At 40.1% G+C, this 22,941-nt stretch overlaps 1 protein-coding gene across 7 annotated transcripts in view; it reads left to right on the top strand.

Moving 5' to 3' along the window:
* CPSF6 (cleavage and polyadenylation specific factor 6) overlaps positions 1-22,941 on the top strand; it is a 49,877-nt gene that overhangs the window by 20,193 nt on the left and 6,743 nt on the right. The window contains exons 3-11 of one of the 7 annotated variants that reach the window (XM_005280033.4): positions 9-112; positions 1,445-1,590; positions 3,170-3,343; positions 10,205-10,709; positions 12,193-12,285; positions 13,309-13,424; positions 13,785-13,938; positions 15,167-15,361; positions 15,506-15,523. In XM_005280033.4, the coding sequence (XP_005280090.1) occupies positions 9-112; positions 1,445-1,590; positions 3,170-3,343; positions 10,205-10,709; positions 12,193-12,285; positions 13,309-13,424; positions 13,785-13,938; positions 15,167-15,356 (1,482 nt within the window). In that variant the 3' untranslated portion in view covers positions 15,357-15,361; positions 15,506-15,523. The remainder of the gene's footprint in view (positions 1-8; positions 113-1,444; positions 1,591-3,169; positions 3,344-10,204; positions 10,710-12,192; positions 12,286-13,308; positions 13,425-13,784; positions 13,939-15,166; positions 15,362-15,505; positions 15,524-22,941) is intronic. The other 6 variants (XM_065569279.1, XM_005280035.4, XM_005280032.5 and 3 more) reach the window with 6 other exon arrangements.

Below are 22,941 nucleotides of genomic sequence, written 5' to 3'. Positions count from 1 at the left end.
TTTTGCAGTGGACAACAGATGAAGACTTAACTGAAGCAGTGCATTCACTGGGAGTAAATGATATTTTGGAGATAAAATTTTTTGAAAACCGTGCTAATGGCCAGTCAAAGGGGTAAGAATTTGTTATCCACGTTTTCTGCTATTGGTCATTGATCTGCTACAGTGAGGGTGAGTGGTCTGTGTTTTCCGCAGCTAGCAATGAGATGTTTACTTTTGTTGGACAGCTAATATCTAGCAAGGGTTTTGTACCCTATTGTTCCACATTGACGACTAATTCAATCACAGATATAAGTTCTAAAGACAATACTATAGGTTTCACTACTCCCTGACTAGGATTGTGATATTGGCATTCCTTATACATTGATTTTCCTAAATTTCAGACTGTGTACTCTTAATTTTTTTAACCTCTCATCAGTGCGAAAGCCTTCTTATTCTATCTTTGGACAAATCTTTTTTAAACTTGATTTGTTAGCCTTTTATTTCTCCATTTTCATTTTGCCCAGCTCTGCCAGTGCCTCTCAGTCCCTACTAACAACACATCTCAGAATCCAGTAAATGGTTTTTTGTTTACTATAAATTGTCAATTGTGTGAGTTTTGTGATGTGGACAAACTGACTATTTCAATTGTGATTTAAACTATATTTGATTTAAGGTCTTCATGAATGCCAAGTTAACCGCCACCCCCCTTGTGGGTGTGGGTGTGTGTGAAACTAAACTAACATTCAGAGTGCAGCTTTGATTAATTTATAATGAAAAGAAGAATCAGTTGCCTAATGCCAGTTTTATCAAATACAGCTCAATGGTGGAAGATCATGTCCTTTGGTAAAATATTGATTTTTTTTATCCTTTTAAGCTTGACTAAATTTGATTTATCTTGTTATAGTCTAGTTTAGTTATCTAAAACCTAAAATAAGTTTCCTTAAGAAATCCTAATTTGTAGAGGAGGAAATATTCATTCTTTACCTTTGAGCTGCTTTGAAAGTCTCTATGAGAGAGACTGCTTTCCTTAATCCATTTGTTGAGTTTATCTCTGCAGTGATTCTTTCCTTAATGAGGCTTTTTAGTCACTAGAAATGTATTCAAAAATTGGAAATTGAAGTAAAGGGTCTAAATTTTGTGGACATGCCAGCTAAACAGGTGCATACTGTATGGTTGAGCAGAAGAAAAGTTACTTTCCCATCTCCATCCTTTTTATGGGCATTTCAAATTGAATGGTGGGAAAATTGTAATTCTTAAGTTCATATTTACATTTAGCGTTCTTTTCTCATATCTTGAGAGTTTGCGTTATGATTTTTCAAGTATCTTTAAAACTCAATTAACCAAGTTTGTGGGGAGGATTTTTGTCAAATGTTCTTTTGCTTGCCATGTATTTATCCTTTCTCTGGAAGGCCATCAGATTTTTCTGGTGCAAGAAATTGATGCAGCTTTCCCTCCTTCTTTTTAGGTTTGCCCTTGTAGGTGTGGGATCTGAAGCATCCTCCAAAAAGTTGATGGATCTCTTGCCTAAAAGAGAATTGCATGGGCAAAATCCTGTTGTAACTCCATGCAATAAGCAGTTCCTGAGTCAGTTTGAAATGCAGTCAAGGAAAAGTAAGTCTTCTCTTCTTAGTTGCGTTGTAACTTTAAAAAACAAAGGTCCATTTCAGAAAAGGTATTGCAGTGTGCACTCATCCCATGATAACATGTATGGCTCCAAATAGTTATGAAATGTTTACTGTTAGGGAAACTTGTCAAAAGGTGTCTGGGGCTAATACCTTTATGGATCTTTTCCCTATAATTCTTTGAAAAATACTATGTGTGTGAAAGCATTCAAACAACCAGATTGAACAATATGAATACATTAACAACTTGGACATTTGCAGACAAATTGGACTAGATTCTGATATCTGACTGAGCTCTGCTTGTTGCAGGACCTGGAATGAGATGGATGTCACTGCTTTGTCCTTCGCACAGCAGTTGGGCCATGGCATAGCTTTGAGCTGCCTGAGGGCTAGTATAACTGGCTTCTGAATCCAGTGGGCCCAAGGTGCTCTTCCATAGCATGAAATACTTGTTTGTTCTAGCCAAACCCCTTTCCTCAGCTGAATTCCCTATGATGGAAAATGGGAAACAAGAAGGTTTGATGTGTGGCTGGGTATGCCAGTCTGATCACACCAGGGGAATTCTTGACTAAGTGAGCTTTGCTGGGGCTTTGTTCTGGTGGACCAATATAATACAATCAGAGCAGGGGCCATGATTTGAGCCATTAAATCCACTTCACTCCTTTTGAAAGGAAGGAAATTATCAAGAAATAAAAACTGCACAATGGGAAACACAGTTTTACATATAATAAAGAAATTTTAAAAAATCATCAATGAACTTCTGATGTGAGTAAACATATTAATTCACTTTTTTGTATCATACTTTTTATTCAGATTCTATGCTTGGTTCCCTTCTCCACATGCAGGAAGAAAGGGAAAAAGGAACCAAGCATAGAAGCAGAATAAAAACAGCTATGATTCACTCCCTGGTCTTCTGGTCTGAACTTGCCTCTCCCTGGTGGCTGACAGCTCAAATCCGCTTGTGGCTCTGGCCCAGAGAATGGCTTGTTTTCTCTTCTCCTTTATTATGTAGCAGCAGAGTCCCTAAAAGAGTTAGTTATGCAGGCGCCTCCATATTTCCAGGTCCTTTTGTAGGCTTCTAGGCTCTTTTTTCCCCTTCCCTTTTTATCTGTTTCGTGACGAGCCTAGATATCTGTTGTAGAAGCAGCTAGACATAAGAATAGCACCATGTGATCATCCACTTTTCTATCTGTGGACCCCTAGTTGTCTGCAGACCAGATTTAGGAATCTTTGGTTTAGTGGCCTGAGCATGGGACAGGTGGTTAAGAGATTGAAATTCAGTTGCCAACTCTTCCACTGATTTGCTCAAAGAATTTGGACTAGTCACTTAAAATAGGGAGAAGGAGGCTTTATAAAGCACTTTGAGAACTGTGCATGAAAAATTATATATAAATATGAAGGGTTAGTACTCAGCATTGCTGCCGTAACTATTGAAGAGCACACAGCAATGCTACCTCCTCACCCCAAAAAAAAACAAAACAAAAAATGAACTCGTTTGGTCACGAATTGGGAAGGGGGGAACCCTTCATGTTACGGAATGATAATATACTTTTGCTTCCCTATTGCAGCTACACAATCAGGCCAGATGTCTGGAGAAGGTAAAGCTGGTCCTCCAGGAGGTGGCTCACGTGCAGCGTTTCCACCAAATAACAGAGGACGAGGCCGTTTTCCAGGTGGCATTCCAGGTGGGGACAGATTCCCTGGACCTGCAGGACCAGGAGGACCACCACCTCCTTTCCCTGGTAAAGAAACTAAAACCTTTGTTTAATTTCCTAGCTTACCACTTTCAGTTTTTAATATAGCCAAATATTAATATAGCACACTTTCTAATTTGTCTTGGGAATTACTGAGACCCAGGCAATTGGACTTGTTTACAATAAGTCTTCACTTTGTCACTGGAATGTAGGATTCTATGGGGGCTCTGTCACTGTTCAGCATAGGGGAATCCAACTTCTGATATCAAAGGGGTGTTTTCAGGCTCCAGAGAAGTAGGAGCATGAGTATAAACAAGCTTGATAACAATATTATAACAAAAATCCTTAAAGTGATAATTTTATTTAGTGTCACAATGTATATTTTAAAATAATAGTTACACTGACTCACCACTCTGCGCAGGCTTGTCTTTGCTGATCTGTTAGTTCGATATCCAGTTAGCCTAGTTTGAGTGAGAGCAGTCACTGCAAAACAACACTCAAGCAGCAGAGAGCGATTGTATTAGCAGCACAGTTCAGCGGTATTCTTCTTCGAATGCTTGCTCGTGTGCTTTCCATGTTAGGTGTGTACACACTGCGTGCACCATTGCCAGAGATCTTTCCCTCGGTGGTATCCTTCGGGCTGGCTCTAGCGCCCTCTGGAGCTGTGCGCTTATATGCCAGTATAAGGGGCACCGCTGCCACGCGCCCTCTCAGTCCCTTACCACTTGTGACGGTTGCTGGAATGACCCCTCTTGCTCCAGCAAGGCTTTCTTCCCTGTGGTTTTTGGATCATAGTTCACTGCGTATATATAGTTTTTGTAATTAGTGTTCGTGTACATAGCGTAAATAAATATCTTCTGTTGTCGAGGGCCTCTTTTGTCCCAGGGGTTGGGCATGCCCTGGTCCCTGGGCTTCAAGCCTTGTGCCTCCTGTGGCAAACCTATGTCTGTGAGTGACCTGAACTCCAGCTGCTTGAAGTGCTTGGGGGAGACTCATGTGAAGGACAATTGCCAGATTTGTCGGAACTTCAGACCCCGCACTAAAAAAAGACAGAGACATTAGGTTGAAGGCTATCCTCATGGAAGTCACTTTCAGACCAACCTCAGAGCAGAGCCGCTCCGATTCGGGCCATGCACTTCGGCGTTGGTGCAAAACCCTCCCCCGAGCTCTTCCCGGCACCGTTCACCATCTCCAATTCTGAGGAAGAAGGACTAAAAGCAGCTCTCTAACAGAGTGCAATCGCCGGTGCAGAAAAAATACAAGCAGGGAGAAGGGAGCACAGTGACATCTGTGCTGGGCCACTCTTCCGCTCCTGGGCCTGTGATGGCACTGTCAACTCTGCCTAGAGCGTTGAGTCCAGTGCAGGACCTGACACCTGGAAGCCACCATAGTATCAGTGGTCTGACTGTTCCATTGACCCAGGAGGCGTTCCAAGTGGCTAGGGGACTACTTTCTCAAACTCAGGCTCCTTCCCAACACCGTTCCCTCCCTGCACCTTCTAGGGGTAAGCTGTCCCTAATCCCGTCATCCTGATCACCTCCGGTCCGCTGCCGGTCCCAAGAATTCCGGCACCGCATCGAGGCAGAAGCAAGTACTGCTCCACCAGGGTCTCCAAGAGAAGACTCCTGAGTCTAAAGGGGAGCCTTACATGCAACCGAAAGCCCGCCACCGGTACCTTGCCTATGTGCCACTGGACTTCGGTGCCGGCACCTGGCCCGCGGGTCACTGGCCTATGCAGTGGCCTTACTGGAACTGCTGGGGCTTTCCCTTGGTACCAGATCCTCCCTCCCATTGCTCTTACTCAGTGGTTTCTGAGAGACTGGCTACTTCTCCTTCCCACTTGGCACTAGACCTCAACTCCGGTACCGACATTCAGGAGATGGCTCCAGATGTAGTTGAAGAAGAGGAAGGAGCCCCTTCTCCGGTGTAAGCCTCCTTCTCCCCAGACGAGGTTGTCGTGGGATCCTGTAGCCTGCTTCCGCAGGATGATTTCAGGACCCATCAGGACCTTCTGAAGTGGGTAGCTGCGAACCTGGGTCTTGAAATTGAGCAGGTCAAAGAGATATCACACAGCCTTATTGGTATCCTGGCTGCAGCAGCTCCCTTCAAGGTGGCCTTACCCATCAATGAAGTGGTGATGGGACTGGTCAAGGCCCTGTGGCAAACTCCTTCTCTGCCCCCCACCTCAGAGGACAGAGAAAAAGTATTATGTGCCAGCGAGTGGGTTCAGATACTTGTATTTGCATCCCCCTCACCCCTGGTCCCTGGTGGTGTCTGCAGCAAATGAGAGGGACAGACAAGGCCAGTCAAGTGCAACCCCAAACAAAAAGACGCTAAAAGACTGAACCTTTTCGGAAGAAAGATTTAATTGACGCGTAACCTTCAACTACATATCTCCAACCAGCAAGCTTTGCTGGGGAGATACAGTTATAATCTATGGGACTCCTTGGCTAAGTTTAAGGAATCCCTGCCCCAAGATTCAAGGCAGGAGTTCACTGCTCTCATGGAGGAAGGTAGGAACATGGCCAGGACCTCTCTCCAGGTGGCTCTGGATGCTGCCGACTCGGCAGCCAGGACAATGGCCTCTGCTGTCACCATGAGACATTGTTCTTGACTCCAGTCCTCCAGGCTTCCTCACGAGGTCCAACAGTCTATTCAAGACCTCCCATTCAAAAGCTTCTCTTTTTTAGGAGTTGTCTGATAGGAGACTTCATGGCCTGAAGGACTCAAGGGCCACCCTATGATCCTTAGACATTTACGTTCTGTCAGCTTCCAGAGAGCACTTCAGGCCCCAACAGCCGCGTCAGTTCTCAGTGCCTCCAAGACAAGAGCCCTACAAAAGAAAAGAGAGAGGTTATAAACTGTGCCAACCACTTCCATCCACCTTCAGCCTTGCATTCGGATTTTCAGGGGTACTCCGGAGGGCTCAACCAAGCCTTTTAAAGGTGTGCCCAAGGGCGCTGTATCAGTCACCATTTCGGATCTTCTTCCCTTTTTTTGTTTTTGGACCATCTATCCCTCTTCAGCCTAGCATGGTCATACATAACATTGGACCGCTGGGTGCTGAGTACAATGTCTGTTATACTCTTCAGTTTTTATCCACCCATCTCTCCCACCCTCCATCCCTGTCCCTCTTCAGGGACCCTTCTCATGAGCAACTCCTCGTCTAGGAGGTACAATCCCTCCTATGAATGGGGGTTGTGGAGGAGGTTTCACAAGACTTGAGAGGGAAGGGGTTTTACTCCTGGTATTTCCTAATCCCAAAGGCCAAAGGGGACCTCTGGCCCATCTTGGACCTGCATCGCCTCAACAGATATCTCAAGAAACTGAGGTTCTGCATGATTTCTCTGGCCTCCATCATTCTCTCCCTGGATCCAGAAGACTGGTATGCTGCCATTGACTTAAAGAACGCATACTTTCACATTTCTATCTTCCATGTTCACAGAAGACTTATCAGGTTTATAGTGGGTCAACAGCACTAACAATTGTCCTCCGGGTTTTCAAGAAGTGTATGGCAGTAGTAGCAGCCTTCTTCAGACAGTGAGGCGTCCAGGTCTACTGGAACCTCAACAACTGGCTGCTCAAGGGTCAGTTGCAGGCTCACGTACAGAACATCATCAGGATGGTCTGAGCCACCTGGTCTGCTGATAAATGAGCAGAAGTCAACTTTTGTCGTGGTTCAGAGAATAGAATTTATTGGGGGCAGTTCTTGACTCAACCGAAGCCAGGGCCTTCCTGCCCAAACCTAATTCCAGACCATGTCAGGCCTGATATCCAGGTCATGATCCACCCAATCATGACTGCTCGGGCTTGCCTCAAGGCCTTGTGGCAAACCCCTTCTCTGCCCCCTCCCCCCCGGCCCCCCACCTCAGGTATGGGACCACTGCTATGGGGGCACATGGCTGCATGTACTTACATGGTCCAGCACGGAAGGCTGTGTCTCAGACTCCTTCAGATGTGGCTAGCATCAGTATACTCCCCGAGCAGACACCACTTGGACTCAGTGCTCACGGTCCCTTTCGTGGTCCTTGTCTCCCTGGACTGGTGGAAATCGATAATGATGGGGGTGCCCTTTGTTACCCCTCAACAGTTGGTAGCTTTAGTCTTGGACGTGTCAGACCTAGGGTGGGGAGCCCACCTCAACAACCTCAGAACTCAGGGCCTCTGGTCCCATGAAGAACTCTCCCTGCATATAAACATCAGGGAGCTCAGGGTGGTATGCTTAGCATGCCAAGTGTTCCGTCCCCAGATCTCAGGTGAGATGATGTAAGTCCTGACAGACAGTACCGTGGCTATGTTCTATATCAATAAACAGGGAAGGGCCAGATCTTCGGCCCTGTGTCAGGAGGCCATCTGTCTGTGGGACTTCTGCACGAAGCACTCTATTCATCTCGAGGTGTCACATCTCCCTGGAGAATGGAATGTACTTGTGGATCCCTTCAGCAGATCCTTTTTCTCTCACAAGTGGTCCCTTCACCCAGAGGTCATCAGGTTCATCTTCCAAAGGTGGGAGCTCTCCAGGTGGACCTGTCACTACCAGGCAGAACAGGAAGTGCCATCAATTTTGTTCTCTGCCGACACTTTCCTGCTCCTGTGGATAGATCTCCTATTTTATGCCTTTCCCTCAATCCCCATGTCCCTCCTAAAAATCAAATGGGGCAAGGTGAGAGTTATTCTGATAGTCCGGTGTGGCCACATCAACACTGGTTTGGCATGCTCCTGGATCTGTCGGTAGCAACTCCACTCTCGCTCCCACTCCATCTGGACCTAATTTCAGAAAACCACGAACAGTTGCTTCATCCAAACTTCACCTGCCTGCACTGAAATGCATGGATGCTGCATGGCTGAACCCAGAAGAACAAGCTTGCTTAGAACAGGTCTGGCAGATCTTGATAGATAGTAGAAAACCTGCCACCGGGGCTACCTACTTGGCCAAGTGGAAGTGCTTCTCAATTTGGGCTTCTCACGGTGTGCTCTCTTCATCTCAATCTTCCCTTCAGTCTGTCTTGGACTGTTTGTTCCACATAATGCAGCAGGACCTGGCCCTCTCATATGTCAAGGTGCACTTAGCAGCCATCTCAGCCTTCTACCCTCCAGTGAACAGCAGATCATTGTTCTCCCACAAAATGACAGTACTGTTTCTCCAGGGGCTGGAGAGGCTCTGTCCTCAGCCCCAAACCACCACCACCCTTTCCCCCCCGGGATTTAAACCTGGTTCTGTCAAGACTCACGGTTTCCCCCCTTTGCTTTTTTAGCATCATGCCCCCGGTTACTTCTCTCTTGGAAGGTCGCCTTACTGGTGGCGATCACCTGGGCCAGAGGGATCTCTGAAATCAAGGCCTTTATGTCAGAACCGCCTTATGCTGTGTTCTTTAAGGAAGAAGTCCAACTGCGCTCCTATCCAATCTTCCTACCAAAGGTGGTGTCACAATTCCATAACAACCAAGCCATTTTCTTAACAGTCTTCATCCCGAAACTTCACAAGAACTCTGAGGAATGGCTGCTTCACTTGTTGGACGTTAGATGTGTCCTTGCCTTTTATTGTTGAGAGGACTAAACCCTTCCTCAGGTCCACACAACTCTTTGTTGCAATAGCGGAAAGGATGAGAGGGCTTCCTGTGTCAGCTCAGAGGATCTCATCCTGTATAACCACCTGTATTTGGGCTTTCTCTGGCCACCTTAACTGCTCACTCTACAAGAGCCCAGGCTTCATAAGTAGTGTTTTTTGTGCAGGTCCCAATCCAGGATATCTGCAGAGCCGCAACCTGCTTGTCGATGCATACCTTCGCATCCCACTATACCATCACCCAATGGGCCTAAGACAATAGTAGTTTCGGAACAGCATTGTTGCAGTCAGTATGTCCGTGAACTCCGAGCCCATCGCCTTGGATACTGCTTGTGAGTCATCTAACATGGAACAGACATGAACAAGCACTCGAAGAAAAACCGGTTACTAACGTTTCGTAACTGTTCTTCAAGATGTGTTGCTCATGTCCATTCCATGACCCACCCCCTTATCCCTCTGTTGGAGTTAGAAGGGTGTGGCTGGTGGCACCCCTTATACCAGCGCATAAGCTTGCGGCTCTAGAGGACATTTTGAGCCAGCCCAACGGATACCACTGCGGGAAAAATCTCTGGCACACACACACACCTAACATGGAATGGACATGAGCAACACATCTCAAAGAACAACAGTTACGAAAGGTTCGTAACTGTTTTTTCCTATTGCATATTAGCTTGAACGTCACAGCACTTGAGCTTTAACTCATGCCCTCTGACAGACCAGTTAGCTTGAGTTTAAATCACCTCTTCACTGGAGCTAGAGATCTTTGTGTGTGGACGGGAGCTGATACTGCAGTGAAGAGAAACCCTCTGTGTGTTGTGGGGCAAGTTTAAGTATCTTTAAGTATGGTCGTGCAGCAAAATGAGTTGTCTGTAACATTCAGATTTAAATGAACACTCAAACTGAAAATCATTAATTTAAAAAAGAACTGAAAGCAGATTTGGGTGGTACACCCGGCCTTAGTTTTCCTTAACAATACTTGTGGATTTACAATCACTTTTCTGTATTTAAATATATATATTTCTTTTTTCCATGAAAGACCCACACAAACAGCAAGGTTAAGCTGACTTGAATCTTTTCCAGTACTAGTAGCCTTTGGTGTTACTTGTATCAATAATAAGTGCCAGATTTCCAGACAGCAATATGACTTTAACAAGATATTAATGGTGTCCCTTTAAATGTTAATAGTCAAGTACTTTTTTGAACTTTATCAAATGATAATTTGCTTTTTCCAAAGGTGGAAATGCATAATCTCTCATGCACATCAAAATTGTTCAGTGAGACTTGCAAAAGTTTGGTTAAAATCTAATTATGGAAATAACTTTATTTTCCCATTTTTCTTTCAGCTGGACAAACTCCACCACGTCCACCTCTAGGTCCTCCTGGTCCCCCAGGCCCACCAGGTCCTCCACCTCCTGGTCAAGTTCTTCCACCTCCATTAGCTGGGCCTCCTAATCGTGGTGACCGTCCACCACCACCAGTTCTGTTTCCTGGACAACCCTTTGGTCAGCCTCCGCTGGGTCCACTTCCTCCTGGTCCTCCACCTCCAGTTCCAGGCTATGGCCCCCCTCCAGGTCCACCACCACCACAGCAAGGTCCACCTCCGCCTCCCGGTCCTTTTCCCCCTCGTCCGCCTGGTCCACTTGGGCCTCCCCTGACACTTGCTCCTCCTCCACATCTTCCCGGGCCACCTCCAGGTGCTCCCCCACCTGCTCCACACGTGAATCCAGCTTTCTTCCCCCCACCAGCCAATAGTGGCATACCTACTTCAGACAGTCGTGGTCCACCACCAACAGATCCATATGGCCGACCTCCGCCTTATGACAGGGGTGACTATGGTCCACCTGGCAGGTGAGTGCTTTTAGTGTAGTGTGCTTGGTAGCACATTTATTCCATGTAGGAGGCATCAGATTCTCTTTGGCTTTTAAGTAGCTTCTTTTCCACTTTCTTCATTAAAACATCTGTCAGAATGTTTTTCTAGGTGTGGAAGCATCCTCAGATGCAGTGTCCTTCTCCTCTTTTTCCCCCTTCAACTCAGACCTTTGTCTGCCTTCACTTTTTGTAATCTTGGTGTCATTATTGACCTTCTCCAACATTTTCTATTTCTATCTGGCACTACCTCTGCAATGGTTTATTTATGTTTTTGCCTCAGCTATACCTTTAGAAATCTTCACCTTCATCTTCTCTTACTCTATTTGGCAACTGTCTTCTCATGGCCTTCCCAAGTCCCAGGTTTGCAGACTCCATCCTACGCAAAATGCTGCTGTCCTTTTTCTTAACATTTATATAGTTCAGTATTTGTAAGTACAGTATAGTACAAAGAACCATGACTATATCACTCTCATCTTCATGCAATGCCACTGGCCCCCATTTTTGTCAGGATTGGAATCCTTGTCACAAAAACCCTCCATGGATTTTCTCCGCCTCTGGGACTTTTAACTTCCTTCCTCTCCTACCTCCATCTGCTTATCTAGTACCAATCTTTCTATAGTTGGTGCAAAGTCCTTCTCTGCAACTCCTGCTATCTGGAACAGCCTTCCTGATTCTCAAATCTTATCTGTAACATCTCTTCTTCTTTGCCTATACCATGGGTTCTCAAACTGGGGGTCGGGACCCCTCAGGGTGTTGTAAGGATATTACCTGTCAGTCTCCACCCCCAAACCCCGCTTTTCCTCCAGCATTTATAATGGTGTTAAATTAAAAACACTTTTTTATATGTTTATTAGGGTGGTCGCATTCAGAGGCTTGCTGTGTGAAAGGGGTCACCAGTACAAAAGTTTGAGAACCACTGGCCTATACCTCTTAGTTTCTTTATACCTTCACTGTTTTTTATTATCCATTGTATTTGTGTTAAACTCTGTAAAGCATTTGGGGACAGTATGTAAGAAAGTCACTGTACAAAATGAAGTTTTATTGTATTTACATATAGATCTTATGAGTTACGTTGGTCATACTTCCAGTGTGAGGAAGACATGCATATTCTGTCCTTTAATATTAATTTTATTTTTTCTGTTTCTGTTTGGACATTGGTTCTGGTTCTTCCAATTATGGAATTCATAAGTAAAAATCAATTATTTATAAATGTAATGTTCATATAGAAATTGTATGGAAATTTAGAGTATTTGGCATAATTACCTTGTATATAATCGTAATAAACACCAGGTCTTTTCTGATAACCAAGATTGAGGTTGTCCACAGTTCGTAGAAGGATGGGGGAGGAAAGGGGTGGGAGAACAGGACAGAACCACTGCACTTGCTGTCCAATATTTTCATTATCATAATTTCAAAATTACAATCCATAACTATTTAAATTGTCATTAATTATATATCATAGGCGTTTCACTGGAAATAACATGTCCATAAGAGAACAATTACATATTCCATTGTATTGGAGGCATACGAAAAATAATACTCAAAACTCAGGGAGGTATGAATTTTTAGACATTTCCTCTTATGCTAAACTGGCTATAGGATCTTGTTCCACTTCTTGCTCTTAAGAGGATAGCATTGCTTATCATTCTGCATTTTCTTTCTACCAGAATAACTAACACTATTTTAGAAATAATATCCGGCAGTGAGCCAGTTTAACAGTCTCATTAACATCATCCTCCAGATATTCTATATAACAGAGACTGGCTGATAGAACACTGCAGAATTGGATGGGAAATTTTTTATCCCCATTTTGAATAGGTTAATTTCCATTTCTGTGGAAACCAAATACACATGATCAATAAAATATTATTTACAGCATTCAGCGAGAATACAAGAATTCCCTTTTACAACCCTAAGTGTAAGCTTGACACTTTCTCCTTAAGATTTCTTGTTAAAACAGTAAATTGGAGCACCCTTGAACTTGACCAGCAAAATATTGGAAATTAAAGCAGAAATAAAATCTTTGAAATGTTATTCAGGAGGTGGGGCATTAATAATGCTAGACCATATTTACTTCATCTGCTGCATAACTTAAAGTCCTGATGTGATAGAGCAGGGGACTAGAAACCAGGAATTTGAGTTCTAATCCCATTTTTGATATCAATTCCATCTCTGTGGGCAAATCGCCTGACTCCCCTGCCTCAGTTTCCCCATCTATACAATAGGGATAATACCTGCTGGTGTTATAGGGATGTTGTGAAGATTAGTTAAAATTTTGTAAAGCATTTTGAAGATGGAAAGCACAATATAACTGCTTCTAAATCTTCAATATAAATGGATGATCAAAGATAGCTTAAGCACATTTACACAGCAGATGTTTTAATGGTATTGTACTTTTTTTTTGCCTGCAAGTTTTGTACCATAAAACTTTTTTAAAAACAAACAAAAAACCCAAAAACCTGCTTTCTGTCCTGTTTGTCACTTTGCTTAAAGTTGCAAACTTGAGTTGTTGATAACTGCAATGCTATCTTCACAAGCTTTGGGTTACTTTTTTAAACTTTAGTTTTATTAATTGCAGAGAAATGGATGCGGCAAGAACACCTTTAAGTGAAGCAGAGTTTGAAGAAATCATGAATAGAAATAGGGCCATCTCAAGCAGTGCCATTTCAAGAGCTGTGTCAGATGCCAGTGCTGGTCAGTAAATCTTCAGTGTCCCTCCTGTTCCATCCCACTAAAAGCAATTGTATATAATTTCCCCATGGGAATCTTGGAGATGTGAAGCCACTTTGATTTGATTTTTTTGTTGTTGTTGTAAACACAGAGTGCCATCCTGATTGTAGATATTTCTTGTGACTGACTTGAACTATACTCAGATTAGATTTATATGGACACTTACTGGGTACAAACATAGACCATGTTTTTAATAGCTGGTCCACAGAAGTGGCTTCAATGGCTGTTGCAGAGAAGACCAGCTGTCAAAGGATAATAGTTTTACAGATAGATTTTTATTACATTTTAATCTCTTTAACATCAAATTTACTTTCTTCTTTTCAGGGGACTATGGAAGTGCTATAGAGACCTTAGTAACTGCTATTTCCTTAATTAAACAATCCAAAGTATCTGCTGATGATCGTTGTAAAGTACTTATTAGCTCTCTGCAGGATTGCCTTCATGGAATTGAGTCTAAGTCTTACGGTTCTGGATCAAGGTAAAGCTTTCCTGTTTCATTCACTAGCTGCACTCTAAATAAACAAGACCTATAAAGGATAGGAGAAAGGTGTTTTATCCTCATTTTACGGATGGGGAACTGAGGCACAGAGTAATTAAGTGACTTGCCTAAAGTCACACAGGAAGTCTGTGGTAGAGCTAGAAATTGATCCTAGATCTCCTGAAACCCAGTTGATTGTTCTAAACAAGGCTATCCTTCCTCCCCAAACTGACCTCTGTAGCCTCATATTAAATGTAATTTTAATTAGAATTCTATTCCTTTACATGCTGCAATAACATGTAAACATCAAAACAAAATTAATTACATACTTGTGAACAGATTGATATATAATCATGATTATGAATGTAGTTATTAAAATTACTTCTAAATTATACAAAATCAGTTTTCATTTTTATGGTAGTTATCTGTATTCTTGTCTAGATAATTTTAAATGGCAAGAAAATTGGATAATGTTCTTCTGTTATCATTATAATTATGTGTTAAGGCTACTAAGAGAAGACATGAGGGAGAAAGGCAGATTGAAGTCCATCAGGCTTTACCCAATACTAACCAGATATTCATATTTCTTCTAGAATTAACTCCATATGGAATTTGGACAGATACTCAGTTTGTAGTCAGTCCAGATACTGTACTAATAGTGTAACTTACTGATATTCATATTCAAACAAATGCAATACCACTGTCCCCACAAATTTTCAATACCTAAAATGGCTGCCACACTTGCAGCAGCCATTTTAGGTTGGATACATTCCCAAGAGCAGCTGTCTTGTCATCCTCTCCTCAGTTTTTTCTACCTCCTTCCTTTCCCCTTTCAGTCCCCAATGGTAACACATCTCCTCAAATGGTAAGAACAGGAAATAGAAAGTATTGTGCTGGATCTGCTGCTGGAATCCTCAAAAGCGAAGAAGAAATGGGTTAATTTGGAAAAGTGGGAGTAGGGTACATATTCAGTATTCTCTGAATACCAAGTCTGCACTATTAAGTATTTGGTGGCTTCCTGAAATAAAAAAACAGATTCACCCCTTCTGTGCACTATACACATATGCATCTCTGTATCAAAATAAACATGTCCCCCCTTTTTTTTTTCTTCTCAACATTCTTGTTTGAGCATTTTCATTTTATTAAACAGGCAGTACTTCACACATCTTAATTTTCTGGTGTTGTGTGTGTATTTTCAGTAAAAAATTAATGAAGTAATTTCTTTTAGAAGACGTGAACGGTCAAGAGAGAGGGACCACAGCAGGTCAAGAGAAAAAAGCAGGCGTCACAAGTCCCGTAGCAGAGATCGCCATGATGACTATTACCGGGAAAGAAGCCGTGAACGAGAGAGACATCGTGATCGTGACAGAGATCGTGATAGAGAACGTGACAGAGAACGAGAGTATCGCCATCGTTAGAGAAGGTGGGCATTTCAGTTTTATGTTGTGTAGGGTTGATGGGTACTTGAATTAACAGTAACTACTTTGGCTTTGGGATTATTTATACAGTAAATATGTACACTTAAGTGTGGTCCAGCAATATGTATTGAATCCTTTCCTTCTTGTAGAATCTGAAGAGAACTTTGGTAAGTAATGACAGGTAACTATCTTGACTTGATGTGGGTTTTTTTCTTTTGCTAATTGCATGAATATGTAATTTCTGTGGTGTGATGTCAATTTTTTTCAGTTTTTATGGATGGGAAGATTAAACATGTTACTGAAAAGGCAGTAGTAAATCAGACTAATCAAAAGGAGTCTGTTCTTGTTTATCTAAACTCTGAAGATTAGGATACTCACAACTCTTAATCACATTTTGCAGTTCCATTTAAAGATTTAGAAATGTTTAAATTGTGATTATTTCATTGTAGGCAGTACTTGCATATATAAAATCCGAAGGCCTAAGTCCTACAGAGCTAGCTAAGTTGTTATACAGGTGAATTTTCTGTTGGTTGCAATGAAGGTTTTGGTCAAGTAAGGACTGAAATAGGATGTGTCTCTTTCTTTTATAAAATGTGACCTCTTAATATTTCCTGGTCCGTGAACTAAATTCAGGTGTTGTCCCCTTTGTTTTCTGTGCTGCACAATTGGTGATAGAATTTCTGCCTATAATCTAAAGATTGGTGAACAAATGTACAACATCAGGAATGGGGTTTTTTGGTTATTTTACACTCACTAAATGCTTCAGACATCCGCAGTCCTTTTATGGATTAAACTTTATTTAAAAAAAAAACAACCAACCAACCATGTAATTAGCTGTAGAGTATCACTTTGGGTAGACACTTAAAGAACTCTGGCTAGCCACTGAAAAAATGTCAATGTAAATATGCAATGAATATTTAACTTAGTTATATACACAGTTTGAGGATCTTGAATTGAAATTGCTTGATTTTTCTTGAATTTGACAATTGAAACCAAAACCTCTCTGTATTTGTCATTTGGAAGTCATAATCTTTTCCTATCCTTGCGTATTTAGAACAGTTCTTTAATATACTATGTTAAAAGTCACACTCAGAAGAAATGTCTCCTGACAGTACTTTATTACAGATTTGAGAAATGAAGTTTTAATGTGGCATTTAGTCATAGAAATTTATTCAAAAGACATTAATATAGTTGGAGCAAAACTATTCTGAGAATCATGAAAATCTTAGTAAGCCTTAAGTAAAAGGAGTTATATAAGCCATTTAAAGTGAGTGTCAGTTTTTCTTGGCATGCCTTGTAGCATTTCTCTGCACTAGAGACACAAGTCTGACCTTAAAACATCTGATCCCACTTAATATTGGGACAATATGTATTGTCCTTGGTTCATGCATTCCTTAGTGGCTGATCCATACAGTAATGGCCTATGGAAGGGGAATCAGAGGCTGAAAAGAGGCAGCTGAAGTGAAGTTGGCAGTCTTAATATACCTTAATTGCTTAAGTGACAGTGGTCACGGTTTTACTTTGTACAGTGTACTATTTTAGTACAAACATTCCTGGAATTGTAAAAAAAAATTATTCACCATGGTTGCTAAGCATAAAATGTCAGAACAAAAAGTTTCAAATTTACATGATTGAATGTGGTTTCTTTCACTAAAGCGGATTTTCCTTAGCTACCACAAATTTGTTTTTAAATGTACAGTAGAACCTCAGAGTTATGAACACCTCAGGAATGGAGGTTGTTCATAACTCTGAACAAAACATTGTGGTTGTTCTTCCAGGAATTTACAACTGATCACTGAGTTAATACAGCTTTGAAACTTTACTATGCAGAAAAAAAATGCTGCTTTCTCTTTATTTTTTTAGTAGTTTTCGTTTAACACAATACTGTACTGTATTTGCTGGTGCTTCTTTTTTTTTTGTGGTCTCTGCTGTTGTCTCTGGTACTTCCAGTTCCAAATAAAGTGTGTGGTTATCTGGTCAGTTCCTAATTCTGAGGTTCTGCTGTATTTAAGTGCTACACGTAAGTAGTATTGTGTAGGAGGTAACCCAGTTGAGCTGAATGATAGTTGCATTTCCAAGGCTTTCACTTCTTCAGTGGAAGATGAGTAAATGATATTAAATACTGTTAATTTGAAGTTCCCTAAATAAAAATTAAGATGGGAAGTTACTTTGGATGCACTTGATTATTGAAGTTTTATATTTTCATGCATTCAGACCAGGTGTCTGTATCGTGGAACTTCTATACTAAGTATAGATATATTTTCTCCCACAAAGTGTCTGAGGGAACATGGTTGCATTTAGTACTTACCATAACACTATTTTATTTATTTATTTATATACTCACACATTTTAGGTATGATGTGTGAGATTATCTGAATTATTATTTATTCAACTCTGAGTACACATGGGATTTACATATGCAACCTCCCTTTAAATTTGTGTGTTGTGCACCAAGACTTTCATTAGAATTAAGAGGAGTTGAGTAGATATATTCCCCTTCATCAAGAGGAAAATAGACTGCAATAACTTTATTTAAAGGACAGATTTAGTGAACTACATGCAAATGAGAAGTTGGTATTTTAAAAGATAAATTGTAAATAGTTTGTCTTGTCCTTTTAAAGAAGGGCTTAATTTTTGTAGTTTTTGTTAAGTACTTAATTTCAGTAATCTTCTGGTGTGTGTTTCATTTTCACCAGAATATATGTTTTTATACTTTTTTGGGGGCGGCGGAGAGGGTTTGCATTAGATTTGTTTATGAACAGTAATCAAAGGTTCCCAGACACTTACTGAAATAATAGAAATACTGAGAGGAACATCACCCTTTCTGCCAGTGTTTTACCAGATAATGCGAGTTTGTCTGTGCCTAAAAGATATGAATGACAGTGGTTTTCCTCTCTTTATTCCCATGTAAATTTAGTAGTGCTGTGATACTCTACTGGCATATTTTAACAAAAATGTTAAACATGCTCATTTTAGAAGAGTTTTAAAAGTTCATTGTAAAGTTTTGTATGCTGTGAAACATTAATCAGTTTTTATTACTCATTTTGTCATTTGTATCTACTTGCATTCATGTAGCTGGATTAAATTTGAATAATTAATAAATGTTTTATACAATTTTATTGAAAAAAAATCAAATGTACCATATCAAATTTTCACACTTCTGTTTGTACATTTAGAGATCAAAAACTAAGTTGTCAAGTTGACTTATGCACTTTCAGTTGGGCAATTGGTCCTTAAGTGCATTGCCAGTGTAATCTTGGCAAATAGTTACTTAATTTGAATGTTTTCCTGAAGTCTGTAACTTTTGCTAGCGTAGTGGTATAATTATTAATGTAAAAGTGCAGAACGTGTGGTTGATTTTTTTTTTAAAGTAAAATTTTCTGATGTAAAGTAATCTAGAAAATCAAGAACCTATGTGTTAATAATCAGAGGAATCTGATTTAGAGGAGTAACACCAAAATGAACATGTACAAACAGAAAAGTAATGTAACTTCATCAACATTAGCCCCTGATTTTTTAGAAAGGGTTTAGTTTAACTGGTGGTTCAATTATGTATTTCAGCTATTACTGTCCCATCTTAATCTCACTGTCTGGATTTTAATAACTTCTGAATGTTACACATTATTTCATTTTATGTTTTTGTTATTTGGATAGCTGTTTTCTAATTGTATAATTTTTTTGCACAATTAAACTGAATTTGGAATGAACTGCAAAGAGAAAAGTACACGAACATTGTAATATTCAATATGTATGTAGACTTTGTGCTCCATTTTTCATAACTTATTTCTCTTCCTGTTCTCAGACCACTGTAAGCAAAATCCTTAAGCCTTCTAGTGTACTTCTGGAGTATACAGTCCCAAAATAAAGTACTTGTGTCCATCTGTAGTAAAATAATCTTGAGCAGGGGTTCTCAAACTTCATTGTACTGCAATCCCCTTCTGACAACAAAAGTTACTACATGACCCAGGAGGGGGACCAAAGCCTGAGCCTACCGCCACGGGCAGAGAGGCCAAAGCCCAAGGGCTTCAGGCCCAGGTGGGGGCCTGTAACCTGAGCCCCACTACCCAGGGCTGAAGCCCTTGGGCTTTGGCTTTGGCCCTGGGTGGTGGGGCCTGGGTTTTGGCCTTGGGCCCCAGCAAGTCTAATGCCAGCCCTGGCGACCCCATTAAAAAGGGGTTGTGACCCACTTTGGGGTCCCGACCCACAGTTTGAGAACCGCTGATCTTGAGTATTAGTGTCACTTAAAAAAAAGAAAAAGAAATCACACAACTTGTCCTTTCTGTGTCTGTAGAAGAATATTGTACTTGATAATACATTGTTACAGGTAGATTCCTGTTTTCCATGGAAAATAAAGTTGAATGCTCATAAGACTGACAAGCACTTCACTTGTTAAATGTCAGATAAATGAGCCTGTTTTTTGAGAACTTGCAATTAATGGAAAAATGTTTATTTTGCAGATAGTTTTATTATTAAAACGAGTAACTATTAGCGTATCTCAAATAAACAATACAGTAGTACTTTTCAATGCCTAACTGTACTAAGCAATTTGGCATTGTTTCAGTGATAGTTAATTTTGGAGATATTGCTACCATTTTTCTCAGATACACCTAGTCTCTGATTTTAAAAAATACTGTACTTGGGGAAACATGATGTTAATTTGGAAACTGAAAAAGATGGCAACAGCTATAGAATGTGCAATATTATGTCTTTCTCTTTCGTTGTACTATGAAAACTCTTTACTTCTGTCAAATGAATAGGCCATTTTTTGTAGAGCTAGCATTCCTCATAAGAGGTATCATGCTTTTTGTACATTTGGTTGAATTCATGAAACTCATTCTGGAGGAGAGAGTGTAAAAGAGAAGCTGTACCTCAGTGGTATGCTCTTCCTTTTTTGCTGTATAAAATTTATTTTGTATTATTTGTGACTGCCTCAATGCTTTATGGGAGCGGGTAGTCTATCATTTAAAAGTTTACAGAGCCTTTGAATAATTTCTGCACTTCCATCATCTCCTTCGGGGGTGCTCTGATAAAATCCATGTTTGGGGTTTTTTGTTTTTTTTTTAAACAAAACTAATATCTTGCCTTTTAACTCTTTTTTCAAATGTATAATTGTATACCGTTTCTTAATCCTATTGGTATCTGATATCCTTTTTGTCTGCAAACATTACTGTAATTTTCCTGCCAATCTTATGTTGCCTACTAATGGGCCTGGGATTCATTATATTTCCATCTTCCCTACACCTTGCATTCTCTCTTTTTCCCTAAGTTGTACAGTCAATATCTATGACTGAAATTTGCACTGTGAAGCAGTTCCACAAGAAATGTATCTTTAAGGTGGCTGCTTTACATTTGAAAACTGTCAAAGGATTGGCTGGATACAGTATTGTCCAATGAATGAATAAATTGGGTTAGGTTTTATCCTTTTGCTTACTGTGGTTTGAGAACTAAGTTGTTTGTTTAAAAAATCCAACATATTTCCCTTTTTATGTTTCTCTGTGGCAGCTTGATCTGCCTTTCTGTGTCTTCCTCATACCTGAATGTGAAAGATACTTGCCTAACAGCTTTTTAATTTGTAAACTAAAACCTAGTTTCTTCTTTTCAAAGAGAGAAATTGCATTTAATTTTTTAAATGAATCCTTATGAACATTTTCTGTATTCTGTAAAAGGGTATATATTTCAGTATATTGATGTCATATTTTTAGTAGTCTGTTTTATTAAAGGGAAAACACAGCAACAAGGCAAATTGGTTAGAAAATGCAAATCTCTCTGCTGAACACATTTATGAACTAAGTTACCAGTTATTTTCAAAGAATAGACAATCTGGGATAATAGAAAAGGTTTAAAGTGACATGAAACTGGAGTTTGGGAATATATTTTCCTTTCATAATAGTTATTTTTGTGGGGTAGGGGTGGTTTTGGTGTCAACCTTAAAGTGTACATTAAGGTAGAACAAAAGTGTAAGGTAAGTACAGTAGTAATAGGTGAAGCATAATATGTAAAAGGGTAGTGAAAGTAGTGAAAGAATAGTAGCATTTACACTAATGATAAACAGAGCTGAATTCATACAAAGTCTTCTGACTTAAATACAGAAGAGCAAATGAATTTAGAGTCATGGTTGAAACTGTTCTCTGCTCACCCTGTCGCACGTAAGTGTTACTGAAAAATATAATCACACTTTGGAAGATATGTAATAATATGGACACTAGGTTGAGTTGAGGAATGAATTTCAGCCTTGAAACTGAATTTTTGTAAGATATGACCTTTGTGTGTTAATTAATGATTTTGTTTGTGTATAAAATAAGATAAAAGGAGAATTTTATTGCAGTACATGAACACGTTAGGAACTATTAGTATGTGGAATAAATCTGTATTTTTACCTCTTCTCTCTCCTCCCCCAAATGTGAATATACGGTGATAGACTGTAACTGTTCCTTGAAATGGATACGTTTGTTTAGGGTATTGCATTTATTTAAAGGGCATATGCACATTAAATATAACAATAGAAGAGAGTTGTCAGACTTTCATTTCATAGCTGTTAAAATACTTATATGGGACATGCAGAGGTTTAAAAAAAAAATTCAAGCTGCTACTGCAAGCTCCACCAAAATAAATAAATAAATAAATACAATAAAAAGGACCTCTTGAGCCACATTAAAAAAAGTATATTAGAAAATGAAGATAATCTCACTCTGTATATGAAAAACAAAAAAATGCCCAACACTGGCAAATTAAATCATTACATAAATATACCTTAAGAGGTGAGCAAAGTGTTTGAGATTACTTTTAGGTGATGTGGGGGACATAGACCAAGACCAAAAGTTTTAGCCTTAAGCAGGCTATTCTACAAGTAAGATATTTAAAATGTGAGGGGAAAAAATCAGTTTTATTAACAGGAACACTGGAAAACTCCTTATTGTATGGAAATAAGCAGTTCTTAGACAAAGAAAGAAGTGGTATTGCCAAAAGGCATTGACTTAAAAAAAAAATTTCAATATGTAACCTTTTGCATTTTACCCTTTTTATAAGCTGTTTTGTACTTCAGTTTTCTACAAAGTAGAATGTTGAAAACGTTAATGCATACAGATTTATTTCCTACTATAGGAAGCATTAAATCTAAATTGGCAAATTAGCCAATATATTGGTTTCTTTTTTTTATGAGAATTTATACCAGTTTGGGGAATTTTAGTGTTTTATGTTTTGTAATTTATAATTTAGCTTCAGTATAATCTTGACAGTCTCTTAAAATTTGCATAGTGCCCTAAATTAAAAAGTGGTGATCCCGTACAGGTTCTTCAAAAGTACCTGTGATTCTTTATGAACTCTAGAAAATCTAGCAAACTCTCCCATTGGATTCAAACTTTTTATGCTGGTATTGTAAATCAAATGGATGCTTTTGGATCTGTTAACTGTCACTGTAGCAGTGCTGAAAGATCCCCTATTTCTGCACAGCATTGTATTGGAAGAGCAGCAAATTCTGACATGCAGTCTCGCAGCTGTCATTTATTTATTTGCTCCTCTGAAACATTGAGATCCCGTGTTTGCATTAATAACTTTCAATTGCTTTCAATTGCAAATGTTTGTTTTG

Source organism: Chrysemys picta, chromosome 1 (genome assembly GCF_011386835.1).
Source record: "Chrysemys picta bellii isolate R12L10 chromosome 1, ASM1138683v2, whole genome shotgun sequence".
NCBI classification, from domain to species: domain Eukaryota; kingdom Metazoa; phylum Chordata; order Testudines; family Emydidae; genus Chrysemys; species Chrysemys picta.
This window is presented reverse-complemented; position numbering and strand designations above follow the sequence as displayed.